This window comes from Eremothecium gossypii, chromosome VI (assembly GCF_000091025.4).
Source record: "Eremothecium gossypii ATCC 10895 chromosome VI, complete sequence".
Taxonomy (NCBI): domain Eukaryota; kingdom Fungi; phylum Ascomycota; class Saccharomycetes; order Saccharomycetales; family Saccharomycetaceae; genus Eremothecium; species Eremothecium gossypii.
Genome location: NC_005787.5, coordinates 297,538 through 318,837, shown reverse-complemented (window position 1 = coordinate 318,837; position 21,300 = coordinate 297,538). Strand labels below are relative to the sequence as shown.

General features: G+C 55.1%; 15 protein-coding genes and 2 non-coding genes across 17 annotated transcripts; 11 read left to right on the top strand and 6 right to left on the bottom strand.

The window, feature by feature from the left end:
• Positions 1 to 374: 374 nt before the first annotated feature.
• AGOS_AFL062W (AFL062Wp) lies at positions 375 to 722 on the bottom strand (the record flags this gene model as incomplete). Its single annotated transcript, NM_210840.1, has 1 exon — positions 375 to 722. One exon carries the CDS (start codon positions 720 to 722, stop codon positions 375 to 377), a length of 348 nt encoding a protein of 115 aa, NP_985486.1.
• A 468-nt stretch (positions 723 to 1,190) lies between these two features.
• AGOS_AgSNR10 lies at positions 1,191 to 1,414 on the top strand. Its single transcript, NR_149358.1, has one exon. It is a non-coding gene; the product is annotated as an AgSNR10 (small nuclear RNA).
• Positions 1,415 to 1,441: 27 nt separating this feature from the next.
• On the bottom strand, positions 1,442 to 2,593 carry POS5 (NADH kinase; the record flags this gene model as incomplete). Its single annotated transcript, NM_210839.1, has 1 exon — positions 1,442 to 2,593. One exon carries the CDS (start codon positions 2,591 to 2,593, stop codon positions 1,442 to 1,444), a length of 1,152 nt encoding a protein of 383 aa, NP_985485.1.
• Positions 2,594 to 2,726: 133 nt separating this feature from the next.
• Positions 2,727 to 3,195, bottom strand: MMS2 (E2 ubiquitin-conjugating protein MMS2; the record flags this gene model as incomplete). The annotated part of the gene is made up of 2 exons (NM_210838.1): positions 2,727 to 3,132; positions 3,185 to 3,195. 2 exons carry the CDS (start codon positions 3,193 to 3,195, stop codon positions 2,727 to 2,729), a joined length of 417 nt encoding a protein of 138 aa, NP_985484.1.
• Positions 3,196 to 3,425: 230 nt separating this feature from the next.
• Positions 3,426 to 5,405, top strand: MAD1 (coiled-coil domain-containing protein MAD1; the record flags this gene model as incomplete). Its single annotated transcript, NM_210837.2, has 1 exon — positions 3,426 to 5,405. One exon carries the CDS (start codon positions 3,426 to 3,428, stop codon positions 5,403 to 5,405), a length of 1,980 nt encoding a protein of 659 aa, NP_985483.2.
• A 174-nt stretch (positions 5,406 to 5,579) lies between these two features.
• On the top strand, positions 5,580 to 6,410 carry LCL3 (Lcl3p; the record flags this gene model as incomplete). The annotated part of the gene is made up of 1 exon (NM_210836.1): positions 5,580 to 6,410. The coding sequence occupies one exon, from the start codon at positions 5,580 to 5,582 to the stop codon at positions 6,408 to 6,410; it is 831 nt and encodes a 276-aa protein (NP_985482.1).
• A 45-nt stretch (positions 6,411 to 6,455) lies between these two features.
• GUP1 (O-acyltransferase) lies at positions 6,456 to 8,192 on the bottom strand (the record flags this gene model as incomplete). The annotated part of the gene is made up of 1 exon (NM_210835.2): positions 6,456 to 8,192. One exon carries the CDS (start codon positions 8,190 to 8,192, stop codon positions 6,456 to 6,458), a length of 1,737 nt encoding a protein of 578 aa, NP_985481.2.
• A 173-nt stretch (positions 8,193 to 8,365) lies between these two features.
• Positions 8,366 to 8,436, top strand: AGOS_t0131. The gene has a single exon. It is a non-coding gene; the product is annotated as a tRNA-Gly (tRNA).
• A 216-nt stretch (positions 8,437 to 8,652) lies between these two features.
• On the top strand, positions 8,653 to 10,995 carry SCY1 (Scy1p; the record flags this gene model as incomplete). Its single annotated transcript, NM_210834.1, has 1 exon — positions 8,653 to 10,995. One exon carries the CDS (start codon positions 8,653 to 8,655, stop codon positions 10,993 to 10,995), a length of 2,343 nt encoding a protein of 780 aa, NP_985480.1.
• A 269-nt stretch (positions 10,996 to 11,264) lies between these two features.
• On the top strand, positions 11,265 to 11,441 carry COA2 (Coa2p; the record flags this gene model as incomplete). Its single annotated transcript, NM_210833.1, has 1 exon — positions 11,265 to 11,441. One exon carries the CDS (start codon positions 11,265 to 11,267, stop codon positions 11,439 to 11,441), a length of 177 nt encoding a protein of 58 aa, NP_985479.1.
• Positions 11,442 to 11,863: 422 nt separating this feature from the next.
• On the top strand, positions 11,864 to 14,137 carry NAB3 (Nab3p; the record flags this gene model as incomplete). The annotated part of the gene is made up of 1 exon (NM_210832.1): positions 11,864 to 14,137. One exon carries the CDS (start codon positions 11,864 to 11,866, stop codon positions 14,135 to 14,137), a length of 2,274 nt encoding a protein of 757 aa, NP_985478.1.
• Positions 14,138 to 14,629: 492 nt separating this feature from the next.
• Positions 14,630 to 15,724, top strand: AGOS_AFL071C (MINDY family deubiquitinase; the record flags this gene model as incomplete). The annotated part of the gene is made up of 1 exon (NM_210831.2): positions 14,630 to 15,724. One exon carries the CDS (start codon positions 14,630 to 14,632, stop codon positions 15,722 to 15,724), a length of 1,095 nt encoding a protein of 364 aa, NP_985477.2.
• Positions 15,725 to 15,995: 271 nt separating this feature from the next.
• AGOS_AFL072C (uncharacterized protein) lies at positions 15,996 to 16,940 on the top strand (the record flags this gene model as incomplete). Its single annotated transcript, NM_210830.1, has 1 exon — positions 15,996 to 16,940. The coding sequence occupies one exon, from the start codon at positions 15,996 to 15,998 to the stop codon at positions 16,938 to 16,940; it is 945 nt and encodes a 314-aa protein (NP_985476.1).
• A 326-nt stretch (positions 16,941 to 17,266) lies between these two features.
• On the top strand, positions 17,267 to 17,626 carry AGOS_AFL072CA (AFL072C-Ap; the record flags this gene model as incomplete). The annotated part of the gene is made up of 1 exon (NM_001355335.1): positions 17,267 to 17,626. The coding sequence occupies one exon, from the start codon at positions 17,267 to 17,269 to the stop codon at positions 17,624 to 17,626; it is 360 nt and encodes a 119-aa protein (NP_001342276.1).
• A 52-nt stretch (positions 17,627 to 17,678) lies between these two features.
• RSA1 (Rsa1p) lies at positions 17,679 to 18,686 on the bottom strand (the record flags this gene model as incomplete). Its single annotated transcript, NM_210829.1, has 1 exon — positions 17,679 to 18,686. The coding sequence occupies one exon, from the start codon at positions 18,684 to 18,686 to the stop codon at positions 17,679 to 17,681; it is 1,008 nt and encodes a 335-aa protein (NP_985475.1).
• A 338-nt stretch (positions 18,687 to 19,024) lies between these two features.
• MPC1 (pyruvate transporter MPC1) lies at positions 19,025 to 19,390 on the top strand (the record flags this gene model as incomplete). Its single annotated transcript, NM_210828.1, has 1 exon — positions 19,025 to 19,390. One exon carries the CDS (start codon positions 19,025 to 19,027, stop codon positions 19,388 to 19,390), a length of 366 nt encoding a protein of 121 aa, NP_985474.1.
• A 91-nt stretch (positions 19,391 to 19,481) lies between these two features.
• On the bottom strand, positions 19,482 to 21,113 carry DDC1 (Ddc1p; the record flags this gene model as incomplete). The annotated part of the gene is made up of 1 exon (NM_210827.1): positions 19,482 to 21,113. The coding sequence occupies one exon, from the start codon at positions 21,111 to 21,113 to the stop codon at positions 19,482 to 19,484; it is 1,632 nt and encodes a 543-aa protein (NP_985473.1).
• Positions 21,114 to 21,300: the final 187 nt, after the last annotated feature.

The window sequence follows — 21,300 nt, the reverse complement described above, 5'->3', positions numbered from 1 at the left end:
AAATGCAGGGGGCTAAAACATGCATCCCAATGCCTACTACTCATTCACTTCCCATATAGATACACATGCGGACAAACTGCATTCCATACAACGAACCGCTGCACTAGCCCACACGTCCGCTACTTTATTTCTCCTACTATACTAATGTATTCAGTTTTTTTTTTGTGGACTATATCCCAAATTGTGGGCCTTCGCTCTCTGTTTGGGTATTGGGTTCCTGACATTACTCTACGTACTATCTTTACATAATAATATTTGTTATTTAGTATTCAGTTCCTAAAGACGGCAGCAACGTCTTATAAAAATCCTTGGATTGTGTAGCAAATGCAAGGTGTACTTAGGCCAGCACACCCACCCTGGACGCCTAACCTCGCTCATAGGTCGATCGCAGGGAAAATTCTGCGATGACCATATTCCATGAGCCTTTTGTACACCCTTGCGATGTCCTTTTCGAGTTTCGGACTGCCCTGTGAGCTAGCGGCTTCGGTGCCCTTCTCTGCGAGCTGCCGATTAACAAATAGCAGGCCGGTACGCTCCTCGGTTTGAATAGGCCTGACCGCCAGTCCCTCCACATCACTGAGGTCTAGGAATCCGAGCACCGCATCTTCGGGGATGTTCCCGCGAACGTCATCGATGGTCACCTCCGGTCTGCTGCCATTGACAGGAATCGCTATCACGGCGCCAAGCAGCGCAGAAACAGAAAAGAGTAGAGAAATCTTCATTGCAGATTGGCTGATACTTCTCAAGATACCACATCTTGGGGCCTTCGAGCTCACTTATATATGCACTGTGCTGCCGGCTACTACCATCGATCGTGCAAGTTTGATACAAACTCTCTCACAATCGGTACCTGTACGTACCTTTACGTACAGAGGATACAAGAGATTTGTTCCAAGGTCCCGCCCATAATTCGCTGATTCGGGAAGGGCCCCTAGTCAGAAGGTACTCACTCCAGCCCATTAGGCTGCCCTTTTCGGAATAAACATTTGCGCATCGTAAACAGATGCGAATTCATAATTTCCTAAATGAATCGAACAATATCTGACTTCGAGACAAGGCCGCCGCGTCCGTTCCAGGGCATCACGTGACCCGATGAAACCCTAAGTGTGTCGGTTAGTCCGGGTAACGAGGTTACGTCCGTATATAAAGAGCGCGCGGCGGAAATTGCAGATAACCTCCTTCAACACCTTAACGCAAATTCACAGCCACTCGTAGCACATACAGCATCCCCTTGAGGTTGAACCCCCCCGGGGCGTTCTTGACCCATGACAAGCGCGGATATGTGTTGCCTTTATGCTTGCTTGGACTGGAGAACAAATCCAACTGGTCTTGGGTGCAGCGGCCCATCCGTGCCTGGCCTTGCCAGGCCTAAGGGACTGCCTTCGTGCCCCCGTATGGGGGCTGCTGCAAGGATCAGTTGAACATTAGCCTATATATCTCTCTAGGAGGGCGGGTGGGTCCGTCTGCCGCCGCGGAACCCCATGTTGAAGCCCAGTAGCTCGTTGATCCCGCGCGTCCAGTCGTTCTCCGACCGTGCCACACAGTACACGCCGGCGTCGCGCGGCGCATGCGCCGTGCTGACCTCGTCCGTCACGTGCAGCTCGTCGCCAACGGACAGCGGAGGCTTCGACACGCCATCCACGGACATGCAGAGCTTGATGGCCGCCGGGTCTTGCGCTGACTTCGCGCCGATCACCAGCCTGAGCAGACTAGTGCTTGGCAAAATGACCGGGCGGAACGACAGCGAGCGCGGGCAGATCGGCGTTAGCAAAATGGACGGGACCTGCGGTGACACAATGCTGCCCCCCGCAGACAGCGAGTAGGCCGTCGAGCCCGTTGGGGTCGCGACCGCCACGCCGTCGGCGACCGTGCTGGTGAGGAACTGCTTCCCGACATAGATGTCCAGGTGCGCCAGGTGCGGCGCGCCGCCTCGGTGGATGAACACGTCGTTCATGGCGTGCGCCCACCGCCCGTCCACGGGCAGCCCATCGCGCAGCACGCGGCACACCAGCCGCGACCGCTGCAGGCAGTGCGCGCGCGACTGTAGCACGTCGTCGAGCGCTTGCGCGTGCTCCGAAAACTCGAAGGGGAGCAGGAAGCCCAGCGTCCCCAGCGAAAAGGCTAGCACCGGCGGCACTCGCGCCTCCGAGAACAGCCCGGCCGCGCGCAGGATGGTGCCGTCGCCGCCCAGCGATAGCAGCAGGTCCGCGCGCGCCGCGATCTCGCTGTCCGTACCCGTATACAGCACGCAGCCGGGCGCGGCCGCGCACAGGCCCGCCCGCAGCTCCTCCGCAGTGTCCGCGGCCACCATCACGTTGAGCCCAGGGTACTGCGCGTGCATATGGCGGATCAACTCGATCGCCGCCGCCGTGGTCTCCGCAGACCCCGGCTTCTTGACCACAAAGACGTTCGCCGGCGCCTGCGGCCAGACCAACGCCCGCAGCCGCGAGCCGGGCACGCACGGGAAGCTGGGCGCCCGCGACACGCCCAGCGCGCTTGCCGCGCGCACCTCCGCACCCGCCCGCGGCAGCCCCGCGTACCCGCGCGCGCCCCACGGCCGCGGCACGCTCCTCCAGACCTGTAGCTTCTTCATCGTTGCACCGGCTTCCGGCGAGGGAGAGCACGCTCCCTGCTCGCCGCTTATATAGGCGGCCCGTGATGACTCGATCGCTGCATTTTCTACCGCGTCGCGCCACGCAGCCCTAGCCACTATGTAGTTATACACGCTAGAAGGTGCTCCCCTCCGGCGGCTGCGGGAGCTTCTTGTTCGCCGACGACGCCATCTCCTTGCGCAAGTCCTGGAGCAGCGTCTCCATGTTGCTTGAGCGCTTCCAGTCGCGGAGCGCGTGGAAGGCCTCGGGCCGCACCTCGCCCGTCGAAGGGTCCACGCATGGAAGGTTGATCCGCGAGATGAACCGCACCTTGGGCGGCCGGTCCGGGTACTCCGCGCCGCACTCGATCACCACCGAGTAGATGCGGTTCTCGTGGCTGCTGTGCGGCGGCCCCAAGATCGTGCCGTTCCAGTGCGTCATCGAGATGTCGTCGCCGTCCGCGAGCCCGTAGCTGCACGACTCCGGGCCCATGCCCTTCTCGCCCTTCTCCAGCTCCTCGAGGAGCCTGAAGCTTCTTGGACTGTGTCAGGGGTCAGTATCTGCGCCACCGCTCTGCTCTGGGCGCTACATACACTTTTGACATTGTGTGGCTGTCTTGCTAGCTTGGTCGTGCGTCAGCGAGACTAATGGTCTGCCGAACTAGTCTCAACACGCTGCCTAATGCTTGAGCTCGGGATGTGGGAAGGGATCAACATGGGAACTGGAGCGGTTAATGCCTTATATTTTTTTTGCGTGTCCAACTCCTATGGCTGGACTCCACTAGCAGATCCAGAGACTGAACGGCAATCGAGTGGCGGCTGAGCGTCGGAGCATATGAGCCAAACGGGGGATTCGTCATCGTTTGTGGAGGAGCCCGCGTCGCCGGAGGCTCGGCAGCGGGAGCTGGAGCGGCAGGTGCTGGGGCTGGAATACAGGCTGCGGACAGAGCACAGTGAAGCGGAGATGGCGCGGCTAGCATTGGAACGGGAGCTGGCCGGGATGCAGGGCAAGTACAAGCAGTGCATGGGGGAGCTGGAGGCGGCGCTGGCGGACACGCGGTACCTGTACGAGCAGAACGCGGCGCTGGAGGCGCGGGCGCGGGCGGCGGACGAGGACGCGGGCGGCGCGGCGGCGGCGGAGCGCGCGGCGGCGGCGGAGGAGCGCGCACGGGCGGCGGAGGCGCGGGCGCGAGAGCTGGAGGAGGCCCTGCAGGCGGCGCGCGGGGAGGCGGCGGCGGCGGGGCGGGCGGCGGCGGGCGCGGCAGCGGGTGCAGCGGCGGCGGAGCAGAGCGGGCTGCTGCGCAAGTACGAGGCGGAGATCGAGCGGCAGATGGGGGAGCTGCGCGCGCTGGCGGAGCGGCTGGCGGAGCGGGAGGACGAGGTGGCGGGACTCAAGGCGCAGCGCGTGCTGCAGGCGCACCGCAGCTACAGCGCGGAGGAGGTGGAGGAGCTGGGAGTGCTGCGGCGGACGCTACAGGAGCAGCTGGCGCTGTCGAAGGAGCTGGAGCGCGCGAACCTGGAGCAGGCAAACGAGCTGAAGCGGCTGCGGCAGCGGAGCGAGTCGCAGCAGTTTCTGCAGCTGGAGAACTCGAAGCTGCGGGCGCGGCTGGAGAAGACGGACGCGCTGCGGCAGCAGCTAGACGACCTGCAGCTGGAGAACGTTCAGTTGCAGGAGAAGCTGACGAAGTGGGAGGTGTACCAGGCGGACGGGTCGTCGCCGGAGAACGTGCTGCACGAAATGGCGCTCGCGAAGCAGGAGCGGCTGGCGCTGGTGGAGCAGGTGGGGAAGCTGCAGCTGGACCTGAACAACATGAAGATCTTGAACGACGAGCTGGCGCTGGAGCGCAATCAGCTGCTGGACCTCAACAAGAAGTACGAGAGCAGCATCCTGAACCTCAAGAAGCTGAACTACGAGATCGAGCAGCAGAAGCTGCTCTCCTTCGAGGAGTGCAAGCTGCTGCGGCAGCAGCTGGACGACCTCTCCGAGGTGGACAAAGACCACACGCCGGACACGCGCGACCGCAAGAAGATCCAGACGCTGGTGGACACGTACAAGAACCAGACGGAGGACCTGACGAACGAACTCAAGAAGCTGAACGAGCAGCTGCTCGAGCGGAGCGACCTCGACGGGAACCCGCGCAAGCGCCGCAAGGCGAGCGACGACCTGGCGTTCAATTACTCACAGCGCCTGAACGAGCTGCAGCTGCGGAACAAGGACCTGGAGCGCCGCCTCGCGAACAGCGACGAAAACGCGTCCCTGTTGGAGGAGAAGCTCCGCAAACTGCAGTCGCTCAACGAAAAGAAGATCCGCATCCTCCAGCTGCGCAACAACCCGCTGCTTAAGGACCAGTTCGTGAAGCAGAAGCAGCTCACGCTTCTGAAGCAGGAAAACCTCGAGCTCGCGCAGCAGCTGGACGCGCAGCAGGGCCTCGAGGCCGTGCCGCGGTCCGTGTACGAGCGCCAGCAGTACGACATCCAGCTCCTGGAAGACGAGCTGTTCTCCATCAACAAGCGCACGACGCGGCTCAAGGAGATGTTCAATCGCAAGTCGCTCGAGTTCATAGACGCCGTCAACTCGCTTCTTGGCTTCAAGCTGGAATTCCAGGTTGGCGGCAAGGTCAAGATGATACCGTGCTTCAAGACAGACCGGTATCTGATAGCCGACTTGCAGACGAACACTTTAAAGTCGAACCTCGACAAGGTCATGCCGGAATGGGATGCAATGCTGGCCGAGTATGTGGGGAAACGACAGCAGCTGCCGTGTTTCTTAGCGAAGATCATGCTGCTCTTGGCAGAATCGAGCTCTTCCCAGTAGGTATATCTCTAACGTTACATGTAATCGACGCTTAAATTTTCAAATGTCGATGGTATTTTAGAAAAATTAGGGAAATTGTAGTAACAAGACACTGAGTAGATAGATGTAATCTTATTCACCAATTCCGGTGCATCATTGCGTTCGCTAGGGTAGTTGCATGATCTGCTAGTCGCCATGTCTGACAACTCAGTCGCCACACCAGCCCACCTGCTGCAAGCAAAGGTCATCTTCCTGTCATTTCTTCTAACGGGCGGCTTCGTTGCTACTTACTCTGCCTTTAATAGACACTTGAGGCAGATCACTTCCGTGCATGATATCCCCACCAATGTGTTCCGGCGGAAGTACCTATATGGGAAAGTCACGTCAGTTGGCGACGGGGACAATTTCTTGTTCTTCCATACTCCAGGCGGGGTGCTCGGCGGATGGCACTGGCTGCGGAAAGTGCCAACGTTGCAACGGAAAGGCATCTTGCCACGCAGAGCGCAGAAGGCGACCGGTAATGCACTGAGCACGCTGTCGCCTCTGAATCTTTTCCGGGGGCTTGTGGGGCTACGCTCCGAGGGCGGGGGCCGCGACCAATTCGCCCTGTACCGTGGAAGAAGAAAGCTGCCCACGCTTTCGATCAGGTTGTGCGGTGTCGACGCTCCAGAAAGGGCACACTTCGGTAACTCCTCGCAGCCCCTGAGCGAGGAAGCATACAAGTGGCTCAACAAGACACTTCTAGGTCGCTTTGTTTGGGTGAAGCCCCTGTCTACGGACCAGTACGGGCGCTGTGTGGCCAAAGTCGAATATTGGTCCTGGTTCAGATGGAAGAATGTCAGTATAGAACTGCTCAAACAGGGTTTAGGGGTTGTGTACGAATCCAAGAGCGGCGCGGAGTTTGACGGCCAGGACACCCTCTATAGGTACCACGAGTCGAAGGCCAAGAAGTCGAAGCGCGGCGTTTGGGGCCTGCGACATTTCGAGACACCGGGTGCATACAAGAAACGCATCAACAAACAATAAGATTCGATAAACACAATGAGGTAGTATGTGGCGAAATTATTTATTTTAACATTTTACGTAAATGCCTTGCCTCTTCTCATGCTCCCTCTGCTCAAACATAGTCTGCGTTCCAACAAATAACGCACCATTAGCAACAATGAAGAATGAGATACCCTTCACCGTACTAAACATATCTTTTAATAATGTAATTGTCCCATCTGTGCCCAAACAGAAGCCAACTAGATTGGCAATCATCATCATCCATATGTTGACGATTGCACCCACGCTGCAAAGAAACCTAAACCATACTCTGTTAGAGTAGGCGCTGAGTACGCTCGAGGCAACTATTTCAGGTAGAAGAAATAGGACAATTAGCCAGCCCCATACCAATAATTTAAGCTCGATATCGTGCCAAATAGCAACAAAAGAGAAAACCGCCAAAGACGTCAATATCCTATTAGTAGAACCCCCTAGTGGGACATAGATGTATCTGACAACCCACTTATTGTACGACCTATGCCAGGCCCTCCAGAATGCCAATGTGCTATAGTTATTGTCGACACAACGTATCATGTTCTCTGGTGGGTCTATACCGTCTATTAGTGCCCAAAGCCTGAAGAATCTCCAAGGAATCAAAAGTTTTAGCCATATAATATTCAAGTTAAAGAGCCCAATCATGGATAGCTGGAATGGCGTGTCTCCCTCCCATGCCTTAGCCTTTGCTGCAGCCACCACATAAATAAAATGTAGAACAACCTCCATGGTCATAATACAACACAAGAAGTTTAGCGCATAATAGAATGTCCTTGATGGAGTTATCGACGGTAAAGTCCGACGGGTTTGGTAGAGGTAGTCATTGAACGTGAGAATCGGGCCAGCAATATATAGAGGAGTATACGCGACGTAAGCGAGGTAATTTGCCATATTGTAGTCTGATATAGGATGTGGTGCAGTGAGGCGGGAACGCTCATCTAACAATTCTGGGCATTTCCCGTCCTTGAACGTATCGAATTCTTGCGACGGCGACACAGAGCGAGAAGCTTCTTGTTGTGGTTCATCGCTCCATTTTTCTAGGTAGTCTAAGTTGTGAGACAAAATCCGAAGTAGAGTGAAATTGTAGAATACATCCCAGCGTTTAATTAGACCCTTGTACGCAGTATCCAAAAATGATAGGAAAGGAAGGACATCACCGAATGGGTACGTATCATACTTGCTGTTAAAAAAGAGCGTCCCAATACCATATACCCAGCACAGTATTGTAGCCGCTTTGCGCTGATTCCGGAGGATTCTGGCTATAGCGAACATAATTACAACGTGAATGAGAACTCTGAAAGTGTTAACTCCATGGGCCACCACAATGAAGAAAAGTCCAAAGTATAGGTCAAAAGTAAGCTTTTGGATCGGAAATAACATGAGCGCGACGCGCTTCGTTAAGAGATGCCCCGCTGCCAATGCAAACAATAGGGCGAAGTTCCCTCTGAAGAAGCCATATTGACTATCACTGTTGTCAACCTTGCGCCCAAATAGCCATCCTTGATCCAAGAGAGGCTCTATCTTCTTGTAATTCGGATTCCAGGCATTGGTAGCGTCTACCGCTGCCTTGAACATGAGTGGGACAGCAATCGCAAATACGGCATAGTAAAACTTGAATTCCGCGGTTTTCCAGCGAGATGGAGTAGCCTGCATTGTAATTCTCTGTCTTATTTTGGGGTCATTCGAAGGAGCTAATCGGGCGTCTAGCGCTTCCAAGGAGAACAACCGGCTCACGCACGTGAGCGTTGCATCCCAGAGCGAATGGAGCATCCTTTTGGTAGTGGATAGCAAATGTGTTATTATTCGTTGAAAGCCAGGTTCTCTTGCAAGTGAAGTAGTCGTTGTTGCAACACGCTGTAATTTGAAACCTGTTATACTTCAGCACGTGATAACAAACGTAGGTAGTATAGTCCCTTCAAAACAAACATGACACAATACAAAAAGCGCAAGTGGTTTAGTGGTAAAATCCATCGTTGCCATCGATGGGCCCCCGGTTCGATTCCGGGCTTGCGCATTTTTGACAACTAAACCGATATAGCTAAGTGCCACAGGAGCGGTCTTCTTTTTATCCTGATAGGCAGCACAGGATTATACCTGATCCTGGCTGCGTTTTTGGAGGTTTACTGCACTTACCGGGCTGAGCTGCGTAAGACTAGTCTTCAGAATAAAGTTATTCTTTTTAAGTCGCTGATCTATATTTTGCCACTCTTCAGTTAAATTACGTCAAAGTATGGGTCTTTGGTCAACCAGGTCAGGCATCAGCGTCAACTACTCATATTCCTCGTCACCCACATTTACTGCCGAACCCTGGTCGGTTCACACGGGCAGGCCGAGGTCATCTTCGTCTGGTTCCTCGCGCGTGTCTGTCTTCATCTTCGATAAACGCAAATTCGAAAACTACCTACTGAACTATGGTGTGATACAATCCAGGTCCTCTTCTGCCGACAGGCAGCTGATATCTGACGCGTACGATATTCTGCGTACGCAGGTCAACAACATGGCGAAATTAAAGCACCCGATGCTGCTCGGTTTGGTAGCGCCTCTGGAAGAGCACTCCAAGTCGTTCATGTTCGTTACGGAATACGTGTCGGGGTGCCTCTTATCGATCTATCAAGGTCATGATTCAGACCAGGATCTCTTCAGCACTGAGTCGCAGGACATCATTATCCAGCGAGGCATTTTACAGATTTCTCATGGGCTGGATTTCATCCACAACACCGCCAGTTCTGTGCATCTAGATTTAAATCCAAGGACCGTGTTCGTGAACGAGCACTCTGACTGGAAAGTATTTGGGCTTGGACATTTATTTAAGTTGGCAGCAGGGACGAATACTGCTGAGTACTTTATGCCGCAATATGATTCCAGGGTTCCTTCATTTATGCAGTTGGACCTAAACTACACAGCGCCAGAGATTGTATTCGAAAATACCGTATCTCCAAGGAGTGACTATTTTTCGTTAGGTGCGTTGGTATATTTCCTATACTATGGAAGGAATTTATTCAACTGTGATAACTCTACAAGTAACTACCGGGATGAGTATAGCAGGTTTGAGCGGAAATTATCGCAGATGTCATGGGAGAGCATCTTTAGCAAGCTGCCCGATAAAGTGCGCGCTACGATACCAAGGCTTATGAGTAGGGATCTCTACGCGAGATATGAAGATATAAACGAATTTATTGCTTCTGAGTTTTTTGAAGACCCTTTGATCAAGACCTTGGTATTTTTGGACGACCTCCCCACAAAATCCACGGAGGAGAAGACAGTATTCCTTAACGGGCTGGCGAAGCTTTTACCGAAGTTTCCGGCACAGTTGTTACAGAGGAAGTTCCTTACCGCCCTCCTGCAGCTACTGGATCAGAGTTCCTCTTCCAACGAAATCAATTCCGAGTGCCTCAGCCAAACCTTGCATATTATCATTCAGATAGGCAGATCACTCTCCCAACTTACTTTTAATGAGAAGGTCGCTCCCTACCTTACTTCGAAACATAACTTTGATATCCTGCTGAAAAATGCTTCCATGTGCCTCATCAGTAATCTAGAGACCCTGAAGGAGAAGCTAAAGTCCGAAGTGTTCTGCGAGCAAATGCTAAAACCACTGTTCGCGCATGCGTTGAGTTCTGCCAACGACTCGGCCGTCGAGCTGCAATGCAGTGCACTGTCGAAGCTGCATGTTGCGCTGGAGACATTGGATTTCACCTCTGCCAAGCGCTCTTTCTTTCCGCTTATCACTGAACTCTTCGTGCGCACAACAAGCCTGACGGTCAAAGTTTCCTGTATATCCAGCTTTCTCGAAATGGTCAAACGCAGGAGTATTGACAAGTTCACAGTGCTGGAAGAGTTGCTTCCGCTTGTACGATCTATGAAGACGCGCGACTCCCGCGTGCTCGTCAAATTCCTGGACCTATTCCGGGTCCTTCCCGACTTCATACAGGACGACGAGGCCTTCGTACAGAGTATCCTGCCTATCATGTGGACTTTCTCGATGAGCAAAACGCTGTCCCCAGCCCAGTACTCAGAGTTCACCGAAGTCCTGAACAATATCACACAGCAGATCCAGAGATCCCATCTGCAGGCCCTGCACAAGAACGAGTCCCACCAGAAGAAAACGTCCAATTTCAGCAAGGTTATAGAGAAGCCAGCTTCTCCCCCCGTGGAGCAACCCCCCGCAGTCGCGACCCCCGTCCTGCAGCCGAAGAAGCCTGCGCGGCCCGCCAACAAGTACAACTTGCTGGCCAAGCCCAACGGTGGCTACGGCACGGCCAGCTCCGCCGACAAACCCACAGCCAAGCCCAGCGGTGGCTATGGCGTGGCCAGCTCCACCGATAAGCCCGCTGTTAAGCCGCTCACCCTTTCCAAGGGCATGCCCCTGGGCACGCGCCGCGCGCGAGGCTCCCCGCGTATCCCGCAGCCTGCCCCGCAGGTGCCCGAAGATGACTTCGACGCCTTTGTGTCATCCTCGGAGCACAAGCCATCGCCCCCGAAGCCCTCCGCCGCTGCGCTGCCCCCGGGCTTTTCCGCCTCGCTGCTCCAGCCCAGCAAGAGAAGCTCCACTCCGGCGGCTCCCGGCACCTGATCTCTTCGCCGGTATAGCCCGATCTCATGTGTATCTATCTACCACGTAAGTCGACGCTAAAATCTGCTTTTTTCGTAGCGCGCCGATGTTTCCGACCAATGGCGTCGCCGTCATTGGTTTTTTCACTTAGCCCTCTCGCCATCGCAACCACTTCTCAGCTACTCCCAGCATCCAGTCCACGTCCCCCCGGACCATCCAAGGACCGCCATTGATTGCTAAACCAGGGAATTCCTCCTCTCTCCCCCGCCTCCGGCTGCCACACCGTTAGCATGCATTTGAAGGCTGCCACCAGGAACAGAGTGACGAACAAGCTTTTTGTGACCACGTTTCTTGTGGCCTTTTCCAGCGTGGCGCTGGGATCGGTGCTCCCGTGCCCGGCCCACAGCTTGGACTCAGACACGCCTGTGCGCGAGCGCAACGAGGGTGCTCGTGCCGCGCAGGAATGAGGCGGCGCTCGGAACATACCGCACTTCGCGCGCCGCCCCACCGCCCCACTACCTATTTATTGCGCCAGAGCTGGGCCATCCAGCGCGCGTGCGCCCCTGTGGCAGGTCCACGTCGCAAACCTGTAAATAGTTCGCCGGGCCAGACCACGTGACCCATTGACCATAGTACATATCGCTGGGTTGTAACCACAGCATCGCACGTCTGCTAAACGCGCTACCGGACCGCTAGCCAACGCCGGGCCGATGGGCCCGACGCGCGGCTTGCGCGATGGCATCGCTGCTATTCGTGAAGGGTGATGTATATAGCCGTATTTCATTGCCACCTCTGAGATCCTCTCTCTCTACAAACTTACTCTTCACTATACAGCAATACGCACAAGAGCATCATCAACAGATATTCAGACTTGGCTTGCGAGACCGAAATGTCCGAGGATAATGACAAGCTGAAGGCCATCATGGATGCCCTAAAAAAGAGCCAGGATTTTGCGTCCGATGGAGCGGAGTCAGACGATAAACAAGACGCGGCCAAGGAAGAGCTCGGAGCGGAATCAAACTCAGAAGAGGACAGCAATGGGAGCGACCTCTATCGCGAGGAGGAGACGGAGTCTGCCGGAGAGCCAATGGAGGCTGTCATAGCTGCGGAGGACGGGCTGAGCGTGGAGGAGGACGAGGTGTCCGGGCTAGGCGGTGTGGAAGACAGCAGCGAGAACCGCGAAGACTACGATCCGCTGAAGGACGATGCGGACGACGCGACGCGCGCATCGGACAGCGGGGATGACGACATGGCGGCCACAGAGAAGGGCCGGGAGGACACGGCGGTGGTGGTCGTGCCGGAAAACGACGAAAAAGAGAACAAAGAGGGCTCGTCGGATGGGCGCCGGCGGGACTCCAAGAGCGGCGAGGAGCAGGAGGTCGCGCTTCAGTCGCGCGAGGCGGTGGGGTCCGGCGGTAAAGAGGACGACAGGGTCTGTAACGAGAACATCGACCGCGATCTTCTCCAGCGGCAGGTCCAGTATGTGCTTGACAGCGACATGCTCTCGCTACCCGAGTTCCAGGAGCTTTCTTCGCGGGAGAAGGTTGTTGCGATAGTGACCTTGCTAAACTCCAACGGTGACACATCCATGCCGTCGAAGGGCTCCTCTACGGGCGTGAGCGAGGCCATAAAGCGGCGCCGGTTCCCGCCGCCAGACATGTCGCAGGCCATGACGCCCGAGGAAAGACAGCGCTACACTGAGTACTTGCGCGGCGAGAACAGGATAACAGAGATTGAACACTTCCCTCCCAAGTCGCGACTATTCATTGGGAATCTTCCGCTGAAGAACGTAACCAAGGAGGACCTCTTCCGGATATTTTCGCCATACGGCCACATCTTCCAGATTAATATAAAGAACGCTTTTGGCTTTATTCAGTACGATAATGCGCAGTCGGTCAAGGATGCTATTGAGTGTGAGTCAGGTACCATGAATTTCGGAAAGAAGCTAATATTGGAGGTATCTAGCTCGAACAGTAGGCCGCAGTTCGACCACGGCGACCACGGCACCAATAGCAGCTCTACCTTTGTGACCTCCAGCAAGCGTCCATTTGACGAGCAGGGCGAGGAAGAGGATATGTACAGCGACAACCACTACAAGAAGACCAAAAAACGCATCCCACAATGCATGATCTTGGTGAAGCGCACTGCCGACCGCTCGTATGCAAATGAGGTGTTCAACATTTTCCGGAACGGCTCTGGATTAGAAACAGACATGGTGTTCCTAAAGCCTCGGATGGAGCTACGCAAACTAATCAACGACGCTGCATATGACGGCGTATGGGGCGTCATATTGGTGAACAAAACTCGGAATGTCGACATACAGACGTTTTACAAGGGCCCGCAAGGGGAAACAAAGTTCGACGAATACGTCAGCGTTTCGTGCGAGGATTCCATCGCGATTTTCAACAATCTCAAGACTACTCGTGCCGGTCGTACCGGGTCGATCTCGCCGCCAGTCCAGCAGCGTGCCAAACTCCCGCCGCAGCAGCAACAACAACCTCCGCCACCGCCTCGGCAGCAGCAGTATTACGCCGGCTACGCGATGCCTCCACAGCAGCCACCATACGTGGCTCAACCTTCGATATACGGGGCTATCAATCCTGCATCGCAACCACCACCGCCCCAGCGGCAGCAGCAACAGTACGCATCCATGCAGCCCTACGGTGCATTCCCTGCACAACAGCTTCCGATCGCTGCTCCGCCCACACACGCCACTGCCCCCATGGACCAGTCGCAGCTACTCGCAGCTATCCAGCACCTGCCACAGAACGTTCTCTCCAGCTTGTTGTCCATGACGCAGCAGCAGCCTAACCAGCAACAGCAACAGCAGCAGCTCCTCGGCCTCATCCAGCAGCTCCAGAGCGGCCAGCAGCCCCAGCTCCAGCAGCCTCTCCCATCCAACGTCGGCGCTCCATACGCCGCCTTTGGCTCCCCCCCACAGAACGCCAACATGCTGGCTGGATCGCCCCCACCAATGCCGCCCCAGCAGCAGATACCTCAACCCCAGCAGCACCAGCCACCGCAGCCACCGCAGCCGCAGCCACCGCAGCCGCAGCCTCAGCCGCCACACCAGAAACAGCCCTCCGTACCCCAGGTCCAACCCCAGCAGGCCGGTAGTAATGTGCAGAGCCTCTTGGACAGTCTTGCTCAATTACAAAAATGAACTCCCTCTCTTGCCCCATGACTATCCGGATCCCGCAGCTAGTCTGTCCTACTCTGGCCTGGCAACTGTGCCATTATATCTTTGTAGCGCCCCGCCGTCGGCGGAGCGGAAACGGCTGTCCTTTCTGACAGCTTAGTTATATCTTTTATACTGTACCTTATCGAGGGAATGCCTAGATCTCGAGGGGCTACTGCTTGCATCCCAGCGTATCCTTAGGGAATCGGCGCTGTGACTGTAATATAAATCCCAAGCCTACAACCCAGCACAGGTATCCCTGCATCATCTCTTGCGAAGCTGGCGCCGCCACTCTGGGTCGACCAGCGGTCGAGTCACCATTCTAAACAGAAGTATGTGTGGGTGGCGGATCTCAGTCAATCCAGCACTCTGAAAAGGAGTTGCCTTTTGGCGGCTCAGCCTCCTCTTATAAGGTGTCTCTCGAGTCGGGTGCTCTACAAGACGCAGTTTGGCCGCCGCAGGTACCCTGCAAACACAATGAGCTTGACATTTGCCACAAAGGGGATCACAGTCAATGGCCGACCCTCGCGAATCCTGCTGCAGAATGAGAATGGGCCGTGCGCCCTCATAGCTTTATCCAATGTGCTCCTCCTCTCTCCGAACTATGCAGAGACTACATCGCAGCTGCGCAATCTGGCGCAGGCGCCAACTGTGACGCTGCGGGACCTGGTCGCGGTGCTGGCAGACATCGCGATGCAGCTGGGCGGCGACTCGCACCGCGACATGGACCGGATGCTAGAGCTGTTGCCCAAGCTACAGACAGGGCTGCTTATCGACCCGGCGTTCAATGGCACTTTCCGAGAAGGCGACGAGATGGCACTCTTTCGCATGTTCCAGGTGGGCCTGGTGCACACGTGGCTCATGGACGTGTCGCAGGCGCCACAGGACTACAGCCGGCTGTCGCAGTGCTCGTACGAGGAGGCCCAGCGGCTACTCGTTGAGGCCTACGATATCCAGCAGGGGTCCGTGGCCTCGGAGAAGGCCGACCAGCTGCTGCAGGACGCCCACATCCTGCGCTCGTTCCTCTCGCGCAGTGCGACTCAGATGACTTCCTACGGCCTGCAGCACCTCAAGCGCGTGCTGCCCGAGGGCGCCTACGCGGTGCTATTTCGCAACGACCATTTCGCGACCATCTGCAAGCAGGAGGGCGAGCTTTTCATCCTCGTCACCGACCTGGGTTACCAGTACCGCCATGACATCGTCTGGCAGTCGCTTTCCTACCCCGACGGCTCCGAAGACACCTTCTACACCGGCGATTTTGTGCCCACCCGGCTGGAGGACGACTCCTCCCTCTTCCCCGACACGGCTGCAGGCGAGGACCCGTTCGCCGACAAGAATGCCACCTTCAGTGCCCCATCGCTTCCGCCAGACTCGGCATTTTTGACCGACGAGGAGCTCGCTCGACACCTGCAACAGGAGGAGGACGGCCTCTACGTCCGCTCGCTCCAGCGCCAGCAGGAAAGATCCCATCGCCGCCCTGCGCCGGACCCTCCTGCGCGCAACGCATCTCGCGCGAGTCGCACCAAAACTAAGTCCAAGAACACAAAGCGCAAGATATGTATAATTATGTAGAGAGATCTGCCGCCCCGCGCCAGTAATGCCCACCACTTCAGGGACGACACCACGCCTCGTCCGGTGGCCCACGTTCAGTAGAGCTGTCAACCATCGCTTTGGACGGATATTCCTATGGCGACGTGGACGGCGGTTCCAGTAACGGAAGCGCATCACTGGGGGGGCTGGGTATATAGACTTGTACTTGGCGGTAGCGGCTCGGAGGTCAATTTATAGCACAGTTCGGTTTGTGGATTAGCAGCCTCTTAAGAGAAACAAGCGCGAAGGAGATATGGAGCATTTTGGTAGCCACGAGCAAAGGAGACTAATATTTAACATCAACGAAGGCCTCGCGGAGGTGATCGGAAGGGCTAGTGAGCGCGATGCGGAGCGGGTGGCGCGGGCAGACAACCTGTTCTTCGCCGAGCGCAGCCTGAGCAAGCAGCACGCCATGCTGTACGTCAAGCGGTTTACAGGGCCGGGGGGAGCCCAGGACGGGGACGAAGAGAACATCCGCATCTGGGTGGAGGACCTCGGCAGCACGCACGGACTGGTGGACCTGCAGAGCACGGCTCGCGGGGTGTCGCAGCTGATCGACCTGAAGAACGGTGAGCGGTTCGGGGTCGTGTACATGGACAAGCCGATCACCAGCACACAGAGCCGCGGAGCGCGCTTGAAGTTCCAGGTGAACGTGATGCAGAAGCAGGGGCCGCTGTGGGAGCTGCTTGTGCGGGACGTGACGTTCGGGGACTCGCCTTGTATCACCAAGGGCTCGCCCCTGGACGGCACGGACGGGTCGCTGACGCCGTACCACACAGAGCCCTCGTCCGACTGGAGCTACAGCGAGATGTGGTGCGGGGAAGACATGTGCCGCATTCCTAGCGATGTGGAGTGCTCGCACCATGCGCACCAAAAGGAACGGAATATGCTACAGTCGAACTATGTGGATCTGCTGCAGCACCAGGAGGAGCTCGGTGTCCCCTCCAGCGCAGCAGAAAGCGACTTTGGAAGTCTGGACGAGCCTGTGAAGCTGTTGGATGAGTACGAAAAGGGAAGGCCCTTGCTGCCAGAAGAGTTGCACGCCGGCCAGCAGCTGGGGCCAAGTGTCGGGGCGCGGGCGCCCAGGGGCGAGAAGCACCAGCGGGCACGTACCATCTGGAGTGCTCGATCGATTTTATTTGGAACGCTATTTGGTTTTGTCATCGGATTCATCTTTGGGGCTGCCAACCTCGATTGAACGCCATATGGGAGTCACTGGGGTTACCCTTGGCCATGGAATACTTGCGTTGAGGCTGCACCATTAATATCATATGTTTCATCGCAACTGTACATTATATATATACCACCGTAATAGTACAGCCTATGCTTTTATCTTCTATTTACCATTTCTCTTTTTGCTCCTGTAATGTTCCTGAAAGGCTGCGGCGTTTTCTTTGCTGCCAGCGCAGATCTGAAAAATTGATGCGACTGAAACGTTACTGAAACGATGCATACCTATATATAAGCTGAACAAATACCGAGAATATGAATTATTGCACGGAATATGCGTGTGCCAGGTAGAAAATGGTAGATGAGCCGGACACACCGCCTCCGCAGGGAGTAGACGCGCTGGCAGACCCCGAAGTGACACTTGTCCACAGCCGCCCGCAGTTGCAAGAGTCAAAGGAGACCAGATTGGACCTGCTGGCAGAACAAAACTGGGAAACACTTGAGAAGATCACCTATGTTGCCCCGGAAAAGCGCCCGAGAGTGAAAGGCAGGATCAAAAAGCCGAGCAGACGGAAAAAGTCGAAACGGCGGAAGAGCAGACATCACCAAGAGCAACAACAGCCTGCTAGCCAGGACGGTCTTTTCCATGGGTTGCTGCTCGGGTCATTTATAGGTGCTGCTTTAGCGGAGTTTGTACTTGCGAAGTTTAAGTAGAGACTGCAAAACTGCATATATATATGTTGAAGTCGCTACGTATGCAAGGACGTCAGTTAGTGGGCCCACCAGCAGGTTGTCTAGTGGGGGGCCTGCCTCTGCCGTCATTCTGGGAAGTAAATGATCTACCAGCGAACTGCTTCCGGTTCTCGGCGGCGCGCATCGCCTTGCCGAAGAGTGCCTCCTTTTCTTTCTCGGTGAGAACATGCTCCAGTAAATTCGCGTCCCCAAGCTCCTTGATAAAACCTAGGATCTTGGCATTCTCTGCTGCCATTGTTCGCTGCACGAGGCCCACGCTAAGGTTCTGTTTCGAAGTAAAACGCATCACGTGTGACTGGATCCCAGAGATGAACTTCTTGTCCTTTCTGCCCTGCACAAGGGGACTGCACCTAAGCTCCTGCTCACTTACGCCCAATTCTTCCATGTGCTTCTCCTTCTGATTAGAGATCTTGAGGAGCCACATCTTGCGTCTTTCGCTGCGCCATTTCTCGATATCCTCGGTGGTACTCAGCACAATAGATGTCCCTGCAATTGCGCCGTCGACAGTTGGGCCAGCTTCGCTGCCAGTTTCCGCCTGCTCATCTCCCTCGTCCCCAGAACCCTCCGCCTGTGTCACAGTGGTGCCCTGAGCGCCCCCGTGGCTTGCCTTCCGTTTCTCACCACTGTACGCAGCCCGCGGAGCCTTCCGCACCCTGCCCGCCGCTTGTCTGGCGCCCCCACGCCTTGCATCGGGCTTCCTGCCTCCAACTACTGACGTTTGGTAGGGTTCCAGTGGGAGCAGATGCGGAGCCCCGGCCGGGGGCGGAGGCTGATAGTATGGCTGTGCCGTATAAAGTACTGGTTGCTGCCATTGTCCCGCATATGCGGCCGATGCACCCCCGTAGAGCGGAAGCGAGGCATTCGAATACCCGGGCGCCTGCTGCGGGAACGGGGCTGCATATGACTGCGTGGCGTATGGTTGCTCCGACCCCTGTTCCCAGGGCCTAGTTCTCTGTGTGGAGGGCCCGTCTAATGTCCCTGAGAATGTCGGTTTCGGTAGGTTTCCAGACGTGTTCTGCATGCTTCGGTTATATTCTGGGACGTGCTTTGGGACGTGCTCTGGCCTAGCACCTGTACATGATCAGAAACGGCCTGCTGCAAGAATGGATGGCGATGAGCTTCGAGCAGTTGAGGCATCGCTTATGCAAAAAAAGAAATTCCTCAGATCACGTGACAAAGTTTCGTCATCTCTAAATGTCGACGGTTGGGCGAAATGTGCCGTCCTCTGCTATAAAATATAAACTAGTTTCTCTACCACTAGACTGATTGGGAATATCTAAGCTTTCACTTGATAGCAGCAGGAGCACTTCATAATCCAGTACCTTCTTTGGCTTATCCACACTAGTCATCTCATCGAAAATGTCACAGCCAGTGCAGAGAGCCGCCGCTCAATCCTTGATATCCAAATATGTCAATAAGGAAACGCTAAAATACATGCTTACAACGCACTTCTGGGGCCCCGTATCGAACTTTGGTATTCCGATTGCTGCGATTTATGACTTGAAGAAGGACCCTGAGTTGATTTCCGGCCCCATGACGTTGGCGCTCGTGGTATACTCAGGTATTTTCATGCGTTACTCGATGGCCGTCACTCCCAAGAACTACCTCTTGTTTGGGTGCCACTTTATAAACGAGTCCGCGCAACTCGGACAGGCGTTCCGCTGGCTCAAGTTCAATTACTTCGGCGAGAAGCCTGCTGTCAAGGGCACCGAGAAGACCGCATAAGGTGCGTTGGCGTCAGCCACACGTGCATTACAGCGGTCGACCACTACATAGAATAATTATTAAAGCCGACTATCCTAACACGTTTCTAGAGCTAGTCGAAGATGCCTTTGGGCTGATACTGCTGCGTGGGGCCAAGGCCGTAGTCTTGGCTCTCTGGGCTTTGGCTGGCGTGCGCAAGCTCGCCGACTTTGCGCCGTTTCAGCTGATTTACGTCCTGTGCTACCCCGTAGTCGCTATCTGGGCACATGACGTGGTCTTTCCCTGCCCCCCATGCGATAGTAGTGCCTGCCCTGGATACGCGCCGCAGGTTGGTGGCGGGGGACCCGTCGCATGAATGCTGTCCTTGCTGGGATATGCTGCACATCGATCGCAGATTCTCATCCGTACACCGGTTAGCGGGCGAATGTGCCATAGCAGCTGCACTAACACCAATCTCAACATCCTGCACGAATAGCGTCTTGATAGCGTCCATATTGGCAGCGTCAAGTTGTACTCCATGCAGGGCGTTGGAAGCCGCGTTAGTATTAGTACATGCAGCTCTGAGCGGGCTGACAGGTTTCCTAGGTGACACGAGTACTGGATGGATCGCCAGATCAGGCGCTGCTCCTACTGCCTTCCCTGCTGTGTCGGTAATTTGCACCAGTGACAACTTGACATGTCCCCTGTCAATTTCAAAAAGGATCGGATCACCAGGTGAGCAAAACCAACAGTTGACGGTTGCATTTTCCTTCCAAGCCTGGTTGGCACTGAAGAAGTTCCGGAAGTCACGCAGTTTGAAAACAGCCTGTTTGGAGTCTGCGTCCTTCTTGCTCATCCCCGGGTTTCCAGAGGTTGTAAACAGACAGTAGTGTTCCACATCTTCAGTACTGACTGAGTTACTTATGCTTATAGCCTGCTTCAGCACGTCACTACTTTTCATATTCTGAACGCCCTTAGTAAATGCAGTGATCACCATCTTGTTCATGGTCAAGTCCAGCTTTAATTCTTCGGTATTATTTGTACAGAGGTCAATTGCATTACGCCATATCAACGAGTCCATACTTAAGAAGTTTATCTCATGCTCAGAACGTAGTTCTGCAGGCCTTGGCGCGTCTATAATACCCTCGTTGAACTTGGCCTCTTCCAGCTGCTTCCTCACCTGTCTGAAGAAGTCGAGAAGCCGTGGATCCGCCTGTTCGCCATTAACAGATTCCTCAGTCCCATACACATCCAAAAACTTCTTTTTATACTTCAGATCTATCACTATTGGGTCGTACTTTACTGGATTGAAGGCCGGACTAAATTCCTTGGTGATCAGGGACTCGGTGTAAACCCTAATATGCAAACGATTGATGATCGCTTCGGGAGCGGCCGTGCTGTTGTCAATGGAGAGAGAAAACTCTTTAATGTTGTCGTACTCCGGCTTCCGCGACAGGATGGAAAGGTGACGGCCGTTAATTACGAAAGAGTACAGTGTGTGCTGTTGTTTCTGGAGATCTTCGATCACCTGTAGGCCCTCCTCTCCAAAAACGATGTTCCCTGGATCAAAGCTAAATTCGCTGAAGAAGCTAGCTTTAAGTCGTACCTGGTACATCGTAGTGTCTGTGGAATTCATGGACCATAGAATCAGCTCATTGGACATAATCGTAAACTTGATATCCTGGTTAATGGTCGAGAGCGTCAGAATGAGCCGCGACCAGACGGCCTGGTGCTCGCTCGACGTGATAACTGCCCTGAAAGACATAGTTGGTCTATGTCCTGGTCCTGAGCCCCAACCTGCCCTGCTATATTGGTGTGCAAGAGAAGAAGCGAGGTGTGCAGCTTTGCCAGTGGAAAGCTCCGCGAAAATAAGAGAATAAATAGCATGATGATAAAATCACATTTTTACTTAGTAGAGCGGTTGTGTATCAGCAGTAGTCAAGTATATGCAG